The sequence below is a fragment of the Enhydra lutris genome, unplaced genomic scaffold, assembly GCF_002288905.1.
Source record: "Enhydra lutris kenyoni isolate GAN:26980312 unplaced genomic scaffold, ASM228890v2 scaffoldscaffold1, whole genome shotgun sequence".
NCBI lineage: Eukaryota > Metazoa > Chordata > Mammalia > Carnivora > Mustelidae > Enhydra > Enhydra lutris.
In genome coordinates, this window is record NW_019154085.1 from 22,468,443 (window position 1) to 22,483,243 (window position 14,801).

Below are 14,801 nucleotides of genomic sequence, written 5' to 3' on the forward strand. Positions count from 1 at the left end.
ATAAGTATAGTCATTATTTTCTAGGCCTGACCAGACAAAAATTCAACTACACTAATATCCATGGTATTGGTTCAAATCTTTAATGCTTAAACACAGCATATCTCCAGCCAGGAGAAAAATCAATGAAGTAATTAGCTAAGCTAATATGCATTTCTGTGGTCAAGAGTAGTTCTTTCCCGTTTAAGACAATATGCCTCCGTAAGAGCTAGTATGTTAATTAAAACAGCATCAACTGTAAATACGATAGGTATAAAATTGATATGCACTTATGGACCTTTCAATACAAGTAATTTCAATGAAGCTAAATGCTCATGGACAACAGGCAAATAGTTATTCATAATAAAAACATTTATAAAGCTTTATAATTAAAGGTCTAAATGGGTAATTTTTCCCTGCTGAGGTCATTAGATCATATTTATTCTCAAGTTAAATGGTATCCATAATTTAAAACAAAATTCACTTTCCAGACCATATCATCTTTAAAATAAAAAGCTGATTATATGGTAGGAACAATCCAAAATTGAGTTACCTTTGAAATGGAATTATTTCTAACATAATATAAATAGAAAAACAGGATAAGTCATATTTCTTTGAATATACAAATAATTTGAAAACTAGAAAGCACCAAGTCAGCCGAGAATAGTTTCTACTCAAATTAGGTGTTCATTTTATAATTTTGAGTTTAACTAAACAAAATATGCACACAAAGAGATTAAGAATTTTCTGCGTTTAGGCCTTAGAATAAAATAATTTTATTTTAAAGAGATTAAATTATTTTTGGAACACTCAGGAGGGAAAATTAAGGTTTATATTCTAGTTGTTAATACTTTTTGTTAAATAAACATTTGTTTTAAGTAGAAAAAAATGAACATTTTAAAGTGCAAAATTTCTAAGATCCAGTCTATTTTAACAGAAATGTTTGTAAAAACTGCAGGCTTGATATAGCTTTAAGAAACTTATAAAACTGTCAAAGTAAAATTTGGGGAACTGTTCTAATAGACATCACAAGAAGGATTTAGCATTAACCCAGCAGTTTCTTATACTTGTTACTTACGTTAAACATAAATTTCACCACAATTAACCTTGGGCCTGGCCTCCAAATTGGTTTTATCATTAAGCTAAATAAGTAAACATGCAGATGACATTATCTGAACTTTGCCTTTCCAAAAATATCTCTCTTATTGGAAACCCATGATTTCACCTTTCATTCTATCTAACCTGAATTTCACAAAGAAAGTCACTTTTTTAGTTTGCATATAATGGTGAGGACATCCAAACTGAAAATTTTTCTGCTAAATCATATTAGCAGGTAGGCAAAAAAGTGGTTTGGGGCCTAATCCTATCCTGTTAACAAATCAGCACATTTGTGTGGATTCTAAAGAGATAGGCAGTGTCATTCTGAGGGGGAGATGTGGGAATAAAAGGGCAGGAGAGAAGAAGAACAAGGATTATGACATATGCTCAGGCCTGTCTGGGATTCCATGGAGCACTGTGCAGGGGAAGGAAAATGGGCTCGAGCTGTACATTTTAGGTAGGGACAAAATTTGCCAACATAAAAAGTGGATCAGAAGGGTATGGAAAGAAAGACTATATGCTGTGGCTCTTTGTGACAGTTTCCTGCTTTCCCATGCTAGTTTCCATCCCAGCTTGCTCAATAAAAATGAATGAATTCCTTTATGCAGCAACTTCTCAATACGATACCGGTTGTCCTCTCTGAATATTAAAAGGAAGTTAGGTTAGCTAGAGCAATAGCTCTGGCTGTTATTTAAAAGAAGTCTGAAACAAAAAATAACTGGTGGTATGGGTTATTTTTTTTGCTTACCTTATAAACTGTTCCAAAAGCACCTGAGCCAAGTACTTTCACTCTTTTGAGCTCAGTTTCTTTCAAAATACGAAGTTGAGCTTGATTGGGTGCAGTACCACTGGGAGTTAAAGGTTCTACCAACTACAAAACAAAAAGAATACAGGTTCTCTAACTTTCAATTCCAGTCAATGCCTCTCCCTCTTCCTCTGCCTGATTCTCTTTCTCATACATACAAAAAAATACACAGGCATACTTTCCTTGACAATTTTTTGTCGTTTGGATCACTCACTATTCCCTCAGTCTATCCTTTCACTTCTCAAGCTTTTTGTCTGGGTGAACACAAGTAACAATATGCCTACTTTAGGCATATTAAGCTAGGAGATTCTCCTGCCCCCTCCCGCGCCCCCCCACCCACATTTTAAAGAAATTTAGGCTAATTAGCGGCTCCTAATCCTACTTTTTGAAGTCCTTCCAGTTTTGGTATCTACAGCAAAGACTCAGATCTTAGTTATGTCCATGTACTCTATCAAAGTTTTCTTTCTCGTTTTAGGAGACTCAATAAATAGAATTAGAAAAATAAAATCTAACTAGGAAGCCAGGACAAATGTGTCAGAAGAGAACAAAGTAAGTTAGCACAATGCCAATGCACCAGGACAGTGCTGCTAAAATTTTCATGTACATTTGAATTACCCAAGGTTCTTGTGAAGATGCAGATTCTAGGTCAGTAACTCTAAGGCTGCGGCTGAAATTTGCATTTTTGCAGAACTCCAGGTGAATTCTATGTATGATGATGGCCCTTGAGCACATTTTAAGCAGCAAGGCACTACAGTACTTTGCAGATCAAATATTCTAAAATTCTATGAAATGATTCTAGATCCTAGGTGAATGCTATGGTAGCACAGGGATAAAATAGACACCAGCGAGAAAACTTCATTAGTTTTGGCTTCCTGGAGGAGGCACACTTTAGAATTGGTCTTGAGGGGAGCAGATTCTTGGTTTCAGCTCGGGTCACTATCTCAGGGTCCTAAGATGGAGGCTGCGCTGGGCTCCGAGCTCAGTGTGGTTTCTTTGGGATTCTGCCCCTGCTTGTACTTTCTCTCTCTAAAATACATACATACATACATACATACAATCTTTAAAAAAAATAAAATTGGTCTTGAGATAATAAAAATGGACTGACGTGGAGGAGGGTATTACCATTGTGAAGAACAGTTTAGACACAGCATCAGGAAGGAGGAGGAAGACATAAAACAGAATGCAATAGAGTGTGGGACAGGTCTGAAGGATGAGATTAGGGTGGGAAATGCGAGATCTTAAAGTTGGCTGGGCGTGGCCAAAAGGGATAAGTTTAGATAATTTTAGATAAATAAAGGAATTAAGCTTTAAACTCAGACAAATAGCTAGTTCTCTTTTTTTTTCTTTTTTTGAAGATTGTATTTATTTGACAGAGAGATCACAAGTAGGCAGACAGAGGGGGAAGCAGGCTCCCCACTGAGCAGAAAGCCCAATGCAGGGCTCAATCCCAGGACCCTGAGATCATGACCTGAGTTGAAGGCAGAGGCTTAACCCACTGAGCCACCCAGGTGCCCCTCTTAACACAAGGAAAGAATTAAAGGCAGCTCCTACTCAAATGGTCTTAAAAACCATCCCAGTGTTTCTCAGTGTCTGTTTACAACGCTAAGTGCACCGTGACCCTGTGTCTTGGTTATTATTTTGCTTCTGTGAATGTGGTGGTCTATTTAAGTAGCTGAACAGAATCTTGAATATAGGTAAGTGTAGCAATACCAGGAATATGGAGATGATAAAAATTATCAATAAATTTGGGCTCTTGTTTAAAAGTTTAGACAACAAATATGTTTCTATCTCATTTTCAAATATATATTTTTAAAAACACATATAAAGTCACATAAAATAAATCTCAGAAAGAATTACAAAATCCTTTCTAAAACTGGAAAAAGAATCTCTGTCAGAGAATCTCCTTCTTCCAACTCTGCGGTGCAGAATTTATTAGATTTTGATACACACAATATGTATATAATCAGGAACTTTAATGAAGTATTTTTTAAAATCACATAAAAACTAATACAAAAATCATATGCAAGATTGGGGACTAGATTTCAGTCTTTTGGGCTACATATATTTAAAATATATGCTTTGGCATATAATATGCCATAATTCCGTATTTTGAAAACTTCACAATTCTACCTGCAGGTTTAGTCTTCAGCAATTTTCTCAGATCTCACTTAAAAATTTATACAAACACATTTTTCCAGGAATTTGAGAATGATGCCTTTAACAGAAGCATTGTTTTATTTTGAAAGCCAGTACGGTGGAAAGAGCGTCAAGTTTAAAATTGTAGGTTTGCACACTAGTACTGCCACTTCCAGGCTGAGAAAGCAATTTATCCCTCCTAACCCCTTATTTCACACCTGTGAAATAGGTACAGCAATAATTACCACAGAAGATTGTCAAAAGATGAAATGGGATGTAACATAGCTGGAAAACTTTGGAACATTGCCTGCCATATTGTAGGCACTGAATCTGTCACTCTTCAAGGGATAGGATCATGTCCCATTAACGCTTTTTAATTACAGTATCTATCAAAGTATCAAGTTTACAGAGCATCATGTAAGTGTATGTTGAAAAAAAAATTTTCTACTTTTATGCATGTAACAGAAGATAGACAATCTGGAGCAATATGATTTTGGAGAAGCATATTAACTCTAAGTACATTCCAACAATATACCATGCTTTAACAAGTTTTTCACATCTGAGACAGATTTCTAGCTTTTGTATTTAAGGATTTGAGTTGATCCTCTTAAGAATTTGTCTTCTGTTTAGATGATAGAAAATCATAGTTATTTATTTTTACTGAGAGAGAGATGGGAATTCTACAATTATCTAATTTAGTGCTAAGCAATAACTTTTTATAAAAAACAGAGTCTGCTTCTAAAACCAATCAGTATGTGTTTATTTAGTAATGAGATGTGAGTTTGAAGGGCATTCCTAGAAAGCACCGTATTAAAAAAGAAGACAAACAAAACAATTATTTTTATAGCAATGGGACTTTCCGGTATGTAGTTAAGGGACAGAATTCTTTTCGTATTTATTCAATCACCTACATGTCCACTGCTGTTCCAAGCCTTCAGTTCCCCTCCAACTCTAACTCACTTCACTTCTTAGAATTTTCTCCATGACTGCCCCAAGCTGGCTGTAAGGGAGAATTCTGCCTCCCACATCCTAGCTAAACTGAAAATATGCACAGCACATGTGTTGTGTCCAAACTTGTACTCGCATGTGCAAGATTGAAAATGATCAAGTTCATCTTTTGTAAACATCCAGCTCAAGTAAAAATTACTACTATTTTCTTCATGTATATAACTGACTACCTGTCTTATGCTTGAACATCTCTATTGATAAGACAACCCATTCTAATTTTAGACAACTCTCATTCTTAGACATTCTTTCCTGCATATAAGTAAAGTAGCTTCCTGAACATTTCATATGATCCTTCTACCTAGTTTCAACTTCTGGAAGAAAAGAGCTAAAATGTAATTCATTATCAGTTTGCAAAATTTATGAATGAATATTCTCATTCCTGTCAGTGTTAAGAGGAAAAGTCAGACTGTCACATTGACAGTGAGCAAAAAACAGATCCAGAGAAGGCTAAGTCTCAGAACAGAATTGCTCTGAGTTATTCAGCCATGTTCAGACAGCCGGAGACGTACGTATCAGGAGAAAGGTAAGGTGCAAGTTGGGAAGGATCTGGTAATGCATAGTTTTCTGTAATTGTTTTCCCCCTGTAACCTATACAGTGAAAACTATCACCTTGCCTGCTAGAGAACTCAGGACAGCAATATAAGAGAGATTAGAATAATTTGTGGGTAATTTACATATTCACAATAACTAACATGCATTAAATGCTTCCCATAAATTCTGTGGTAAAGTCTGTGTGATTACAATAAGAAGCTTTATCCTGTAAGCTCAGCTTTTCACTACTGGTATAATGGGACTAGTGGTTGCCAATTTAATGACCCTAATTAAAGTATAAATTGCTTGGCTATCTGGCTTTATTTTTGAATCAGAAAAATTCTCTCTTTCTAACATTTTCCTAGTTCCACTGTTGAGATATCTTCTACCCGGTTGTTTTCTAGTTCTGCTACTGTAATATCCTAGGACTCTAGTGGGATTCCGCCTCCAAAAGAAACAGATAAGTCTTTTCAGTAAGATCTGTCATTCATGGGGCACCTGGGTGGCTCAGTGGTTTAAAGCCTCTGCCTTCAGCTTGGGTCATGATCTCAGAGTCCCGGGATCGAGCCCCGCAGTGGGCTCTCTGCTCAGCGGGGAGCCTGCTTCCTCCTCTCTCTCTCTCTCTGCCTGCCTCTCTGCCTGCTTGTGATCTCTGTCTGTCAAATGAATAAATAAAATCTTTAAAAAAAAAAAAAAAGATCTGTCATTCATCAGATAATCTCCTTGACCCCTACAATTTGTCCTCCTTTGGGCATGAATCTGCCTTGACTACTTTTACCATATAGTCCGATTTTTCATCAACTCTGTGTAACATACTATGAACTCAGCATCGTTCATTGCAGGAAATTGAACCGAGTTTCACCTGGGTTAAAAAACAGAGTATCATCTAAACCTTCTAAACCTAACGGAAGTCCCTCAACACACGGAGAACAAATAAACACCATACCTCTGTTTCCAGAAATCTTCTTAAGGCTCTTTTCTTTTTGATGCTCTTCCTTCTAACATAAACTGCAAATGTTAGGCCCACAATGACCAGAATGAAGAGCCCGCCGATGACTCCCGCTGCAATCAAAGGAGTTCTGCCCACCAGAAGGAAAAAGGAGGAAAAAAAAAAAAGTAAGAAGAGAGACAAGACAGAGGGAGAAAAAGAGCAGTTGTGTAATAAATGCATTATCCACATATTACAATCTTCTCAGTTAGAAGAAATACAAATACAAAATGCATTAGAGCTGCCACAACATTTTGGGGGAAATAAAAACTATTTCCGCCTTTTGTTTTGCTTTGCGTTTTACGTAATAAACCATGCACATACAAATGATCTTTGGAGATGAGCGGCCACAGCATGCCATTCAACAGCAACAACAACAACGACGACAACAAAATAACACTTGGTAATAGAATGAAGACCACCTGCTGAAATGTTGATGTATAAGCATTTTAAATTATTCTTATTTTACTTTTTCTGTAAATAAATGGAAATATATTTTAATAATATTGTTGTTGTATATAATATTATTTTCAACATTTTCTCTAAAGTAGGCTTTCTCAACAGTGGCACTATTGACATTTTGGGCTGGATGGTTGTTCACTGCAGGGGACTGTCTTATGCATTTTGGGGTTTTTATCAACATCCTTAGCCTCCCTTCACTGGAAGCCAACAACACCCCATCCTCTAGTCATGACAATTTCTCTAGGTACAGTCAAATATCTGCTCAAATCACCCCCAACACCCTACCTCCTGCCTTGAGAACTACTGCTTTAAGCAAAAATGCACGGTCTGGAGATACACGAATGCCACAACTGGAGCATGAGGGTACCGGTAAGAGAGATATGTTGACAAAAGTGCTGTTTCAAACTCTGGCTAGACAACTCTACTGGGCTAAAGGGCAGGAAAAAGGTAAAGAATTGGGTCAGACAGGTTTTCAGAGTTATAATGACAAGAGTAATTATGATTATCAAAAGTGTGCCTAAGCATCATATACCCATAAAAGATGTCTACACATTAAGTATTACACTAAAAGGGGGTTAGAAGAGATTCACTAGAGATTTATATATTCTTTTTTTTTTTGGAGACTTATATTTTTAAAGTGCTTCTCTAATACATTGTTAGCTAAGATACAATTTTGAAACTAAACACTTACTGTCTTCTAAGATATTTTTTTTTCCTTGCTTGAAAAGTAATATTTATGGTCTTAATTTCTTGTTCTAGAGTGGAGTAGTATCTATGAGCTTTCTGTGGTCAGAGCCTTGATGTATATTAATTTTATACATCATAGCAAATAGCCCAGAGTAAAACACATAGGTGTTACCTAATACATATTTGACCATGAAGCCATGACAGATAGGGAAACTAAGAAAGAACTTCCTGAATGGCCATGCTTTCCATAGTAAAATATTTTATATCTTATATTCCTGTTTGCAGAAGAATCTACTCTGCACAGCTACATTCTTTTAGAAAAAAAAAATTACTCACTTTTGCAAAATAAACTTGTGCTCAAAGACACATCAGAAATAATGATAGTGGATGATCCTAAATAAAATTTTTAAATTTTAAACAGCTCTTGAAAAAAATCTGTGTCACTTCTATAAATGAGGCTATGTCTTTTAAAGATTATGACTGTTATATTGCCATATAAAACTACAGAAAAACCTTAAGAAGTATTTCATCCTAAAGGTTGTTTCCTGATAGCTGAAAGTATTATAGCATACTGGAATGTTACTATAATTCAAATAGATTTTCCTAAATGGAATTTTATAAAGATATAAAAATCTATGCTGAGAAAATTAAACCATAGTATGGACACAAACTCATCATTGTGATGTGTGTTGGCGTATGTAAGATTGTATTTTTGAGCATGGCAGTTAAATATGTATTTCAAAAAATATTTTAAGGTTTCAGTCCAAGGCATAATTTCCAGTTTAAGTGCCTAACATATCCCTGAAAAAGCCATTACTACACAAAGGGTTGTATTTTTTTCTTCAATCCAATATTTTTATTGCAAAGGATTTATATATGACTGAGAATATTGCCCAACACTTTGTTAACTGTAGGTTGAACTAAACTCTAAACTTCCTCTGCTCATCTATTCTGCAAAAGAATAAGTGGCATGAATTTATGAAAATACATGTCAATGTCACGTAAATTAACAGAAAATGCTCTATTTTATTTTTGCTTGTTTTTCATTTTAAGAAGAATCATTCCTAGTAGAACAAAAGAAGACCTCTGCCTTCATTCTTTCCATTTATTTTGGATAGCTATCAATTGTCATGTCATTACTATTTAGTTAGGTCATGGCAATGCACATAAAACACTAAAAAACTCAATAGACAGTAATTTCTATGTTTTTCTAGTTAGCATTTACATTCAATATTTTTCCAATAGCAGTTCCTTGGTTGATTTGCATTTCTTTACCATTTTTCTTCTCTTACCCCTCTGTAGGAGTGATAGAGGTCCAAACAACCCAAAAAAGTAAAGAACTAGAGTTTCTACACCTAAAAATTGTACACAAGTGTTTTGCTGGACTTTTTAAGTGGTCAAATTCTTCATATTTCAGTAGAATTTATTCTTGAAAAATAAATCATGAGCCACAAGTAAACAACCAGTCAAATTGAGAAGGGGGAATATTCCAAAAGAAAACTTGTATGTTCCCTTTAATAAGTGAATATGAAAAATAAGGTAATGGTTTTGATTAAGAAGACTCACTGGTCCTAACAACAAGGTGTGAAATTCAATCCTGGACTGGACCTTAGTTTAGACAACCATTTGTATAGACATTTTTCAGGTAACTTGAAAAGTGTAATTATGGATTAGGTAGTAGATGAGATAGAAATGTACTGCCATGGGAAGAAGAAGGCTAGAAATTTAAAAGATTGGGTTAGAAACAGTTGAATCTCAATGAAAGAAAAATCCATATATGCACATGTATGTGCATAAGAATATCTAGAGTATACAATAAGACATTAAACAGTACTTGTCTTTGGATAGTATAACTATAGTGCTCTTATTTTGTATTTTTGCTAGCAGGCATTTTCTAATTTTATACAATGCATTTATATTTCTTTTGAAATAAAAGTTGGTTAAATTTAAGAGAAACATAGAAAAATAAATCACTGTCTAAAAATTTAGTTTTATAATAATGGCCTTGTTTTCCTTTTTTCCTTGATTGTTTACTTTGCATTTTTTCAATTAATTCATTTTGCTATCCCCTGTCCACTTTTACAATGCAAATACTTCTGTAGATATTTTCTATTAGTTGTAGTCACGTAATGTAGTAATGTAATGTAGTAATGTAATGTAGTAATGTAATGCATCTGAGACATTTACTACTCACTATGTTGTGTACAATTAACACTTTGCTTCATAAAACCAATCTAATCTGAAAAGTTCATACTACTTACACATTTCCTACTCTCAGCAATTTTGATGATCCCTAGATATTTGTAGGTGTAGGATAGATGCCCATTTTTTCCTGAGTTAATGCTTCAACTCTTTATGAGGACCCTTTGGATAAAAAGGAGATAGCCACTTAGGTTCTTTTTAAAAATTGCTGCATATCCTTCCTAGGTATAATGATAGCTATTGACAACTAAGTTATATTTCTGAAACAAAGTGTTTCTTTTTACACGTGAATCAGAGTAACCTCTTAAAAGACTGGGGTATGACACTGTTTATGAGATCATAAAGTTCAAAGGCTAAGGGATCTGGAACACTGTCATTCCTTATCTGCTATATGAGTACTGTTTATTTGTTGTCATTTGCCTATATATTAAAAAGGGATGGGTCCCCTAAAATATAAAAGGACATTTCAAGTGCCAATTCCAAGCTTAGATTAAAAGGATGTAATCAACTGATAATTTACCTTATTCTGTGATTTGGAGATACTATAATAAAACAGATATTTTCCCACTATTCATAGAGATTAATATAATAAAGATTCTGAATCACAAATGAACTTGGTTCACTTATTTAAAAACATATAATTTAGTTTTCATAATTTCATTTAGAAGTTCAGAGACAACAGAATATATTATATTCTATTGCCTTGAATACAATTATCTGTCTTAAACAGTTATCTGTAAAAGAGTAGTGTCTTCTAAACTGTATTACTCATATAATAAGATATATTCTTAACATTTATTGCTATATTTGAACCATGCTATTCCTCACTGAAGAATAAAAAATATGAGAGAATACATGAAACCTGATTTTATAAACATCCAGATATTTTCCTTCATTGATCTGTTTCTTTCCAGATCAGGTCAGAAAAAAAAATGTAGTAAAGTCAATATATTTAAGATTAAACTCAGTGGGTCTAAAATTATTATACCATTTTCCATTAATGTCAAGGGCAGACTATCCTCCTAAAAATATACAGTGGTATATTCTTCAAAATTGCAAACTTAGTAAAATTGGTATTTTGACTAATATAGTCATTGCAAAGATTGCTACATCTACAAGATTCTTTCATAGATATATCACCAAATAAAAGGACTTTAATTATAAAATATATGCATATTTTTCTTTATTTTTTGAATACAGAATAATTTTCAATACAGATAACAGAAACAACCTGATGTCCTATAAAACGCTAATGGCATAATTTGCAACCAAAAGTATGGCTTTAAATTACTGAGCTCCATATTTGGAAACTTTTGAATTAGATTAAATAATGTGGAGAAGGGTCTCAGGATTCACTGGATTAGATTTAGAGTGAATTCACTATTTATGGGTACTGAAAGTTAAAGAGGAGTTTTTGTGTTGTTGTTTTTTTTTTTTTTTTTTTAATTTAAATAGAAAGTAAAAACAAAAACAACAGGCTAGTCAGATAATTTTAACAGGGCATTTCTGTATAATAATCTTTAAGTAAGACGGCAAAATAGCACCTCTAACATTATTGTTTTTTGTTTACCTTTCAAATTCTGCATGATTTTTTTCCTTAGAGTGGCATAATGTGCTGGAAAGAGGCTTGAGAGACAAATCTGAATTTTGATTGTATGTCTGCCTCTAACTGTTGTGAATGTAGTTTTTCTATCAGATAACTCAGCTTAAATACATATGAATACATTCTTCACTTAAGGTAAAACAAAATAAACACAGCAGGGAACTGTTGATTCTTTTTTACATTTCTGAGCTCTGATGACTTTGCCTCTAGATCCTACCAAATAAATAGATTTAAAAATTAAATAAAATTTAAATAAAAAAACCTTTACCCATTTGTGAGTCATATGCTTTTCTTTAGCCAGAACAATCTGTATTTGTGTCAGTGCAAATATCAATAGTACTCCACAGACTCTCAAAAGCAGCCTTGGGGCACCTGGGTGGCTCAGTGGGTTGGGCCTCTGCCTTTGGCTCAGGTCATGGTCTCAGGGTCCTGGGATCAAGCCCCACATGGGGTTCTCTGCTCAGCGGGGAGCCTGCCTCCCTCTCTCTCTCTGCCTGCTGCTCTGCATACTTGTGATCTCTCTCTGTCAAATAAATAAATAAAATCTTTAAAAAAAAAAAAGCAGCCTCATGTGAGCAATGAATCAAATGTTTACTTTAACTTTAGCCCAATTTAGAGAAACTAGGATACCTCAAGCTAACACATCCTTACATAAACAGCTAACAAGTCTTCATATATAACACACATCTAAATGTGTGTGCATGTGTACACTGTGCATGTATATACTTATACACATCCGTACAAGAGCCTAGTAGTATGAACAGGGTTTACTTGCTAGGAAAGTAAATTAATCACTGCCTGTAATAATTATATATGTAACTTAAATGGATGTTTCATAAATTAGGGTCAGATGTTATAATTTTGTGTAGTCTTATATTTTCTTTAAAAAATATACTTGGGTAATAATAGACATCATCTTGTATGTACCCTGTATTCCTTCTGAAAATCTTACAGTGGCATTCAGACAAAAGTGTGAATCTGCCATGAACCACAGGTTAAATCTATCCTCAGCAATGCACTCCATATTTCCTAATTTGCTCTTGCTATAAGAAAAATATAGTTGACCAGAAAAATGTTGACTCCTCAATTAAAAAAAAAAAAAGTTGATTCATTATTGAAAGAAAATTCTTAAAATCATTTGCCAACTATGATAAGGAACATGATTTTGGGAATGACATTTTCAATATTTTATTAGTTAGGTAAGCAGTTTAAACATAGCAAAAGTTCTGCTCAAATAAGGGGAACATAAAATCTGACTGCCATCAGGTATGGGACACCTGGCTGGCTCAGTCAGAAGAGGTACAACTCTTGATCTCGGGGGTCATATGTTTGAGCCCTGCATTGGGCACAGAGATTACTTAAATAAAACCTAAAAAAATAAAATAAGATAAAGACTACCATCAGCTATTCATGAGTTTTATAGTGCATATAGCATCACTAACAATTCCCTTCATTTTCAATAGGAAATAATGTAAGCCAAATGAAAATATTAAAAACATTTTGTTTGGATATAGAAAACATTCCTTTTATAGAGGTAAATCCGAGACTTATTTGATCCTACGTACTACCCTTAAATTAAAAAAAAAAAATAGTTTGTCTCCTTTTCTGAACACTATATCAAAAAGCAATGATGTACTACTATATGTTCACTAACTGAACATAATAATAAAAATAAATAGACTAAACTTTTTACTCTAAAAATAGCTGCATATTTTTAATTGAAACTTACTTTTATATATACTATATTCACTATAACTATGTAATGTAGATCTTATAACCTCCTATAAAATAAAAAGAAACAGACTTGGGAGAAAAATTAAGACATCTAGAGAAGGTCAAACATAATAGTAATGCTAACATTTTACATCTTGGGATCTCAAGTCCATTAATTTTTCAGCTATATTATGTTGTCTCTTTCCAAGTTTGACTTGCTAGAATTGGTTTTTAAGGTAGATTGACAATTCAATATATTTTTCTTCAATATCTTTTTGAAAGTAAAGACTAGAAAACACACATAAATTTATTTAGGGGTTCTAATAGACTTTTGATTTTATATTTAGTTATATCTTACTATTGTAATTCTCACTGGACTATCATTTTATCTGTCTTGCTATGTTCATTGTGGTTTTAGTTTAACAAATCCTTTATGTCTTTATGGAAAATTTTAGGTGACCTTATTCTTTAATTAGCTTCATTTTATTTTCTCAATGAGAAAATATTTAAGAGGATTTTTTTGGCTTGTAAAAAAACCCTAGATTTCCCTTAAAAAAAAAGCAAAGACAAGCAGTATCTATCATTCTAGTTACAGTGCCTACTCACTGTCTGTTCAGTCTTCCCCAAAGAGGTTCAGATTTGAAACAAGAGACCTTGAAACACTAGGAAACATGGAAATTCCCCAGACGACGTTTTAAGTTTTACTGCCTAGGGCAAGGAGAACCACATTAATGTGGTTTTTTTTCTCCCCCATCTCCTCCTGCAAACTGTGCTTATGGTAACCCAGAATTCCACCTGCTCTATAAATATGACACATCTTTTCTTTTTGAGCAAATATAAGTGATTTGGTTCAGACTCTGGGGTAGACATCAGTTTACAGTTACAGTTTTTACTTGATGAGACCTAGGGTATTACAGTATATCTCTACCCTTTGATTAGGATTATGGAGTCTTCTATTACATCCTAAATGTAACAAAAATGTAAGTGCTAAAGCAAATGAATCACAGAATACTCCACCTCTTTCTTTCTAAGCAAATTTGACTTGTCTTCAAGTGTAAGATAAATTTTTCCCAATATTTTTAAAATATGTGAATATTACAGATTATTCAATAAAGCAGTGCTATAGAGTATTTCAGTAGAGATTTTACCATTAAAGCAATATGTAAATATTCTCTGGATTCTTTTACCTCTAGGATTAGCCTCTGAGAAAAATTTCTAATGGTTTCATGTAATTTCTTCCTTCTCTGTATTCTCTCTATTTATAATTTCATCCTTCTATCTATGGGTTTTGTTTGTGTGTTACAATTTTTCAGGTAATATATATACTTGTAGATTTGATTTTGGGGACAGACATTCTTATGCTTAAAGACACCATTCTGAGGATATATATAATCCATTTATAAATTTTTTTCAGCTTTATTGAAGTAAAATGAAAAATATAGATTTCTACAAACAGAGTTGAAAGGGAATTAGACTAGAAATAATTTTTTTTCAACAGGTTCTTCTAAGAACGTAGCTGAATTTTTGGAACTTAGATTTTTTCATACTTTATACCTATTAGACAATATCAGCAATGTCTGTATTAGTATAGC

The 14,801-nt window shown here is 33.6% G+C and overlaps 1 protein-coding gene across 1 annotated transcript in view; it reads right to left on the reverse strand.

Moving 5' to 3' along the window:
* Nucleotides 1-14,801, reverse strand: part of LOC111138855 (erb-b2 receptor tyrosine kinase 4) — a 785,765-nt gene that overhangs the window by 272,054 nt on the left and 498,910 nt on the right. The window contains exons 17-18 of the mRNA XM_022490816.1: nucleotides 6,501-6,633; nucleotides 1,823-1,945 (exon numbers count right to left, since the gene is read on the reverse strand). Coding sequence (XP_022346524.1) covers nucleotides 1,823-1,945; nucleotides 6,501-6,633 — 256 coding nt within the window. The remainder of the gene's footprint in view (nucleotides 1-1,822; nucleotides 1,946-6,500; nucleotides 6,634-14,801) is intronic.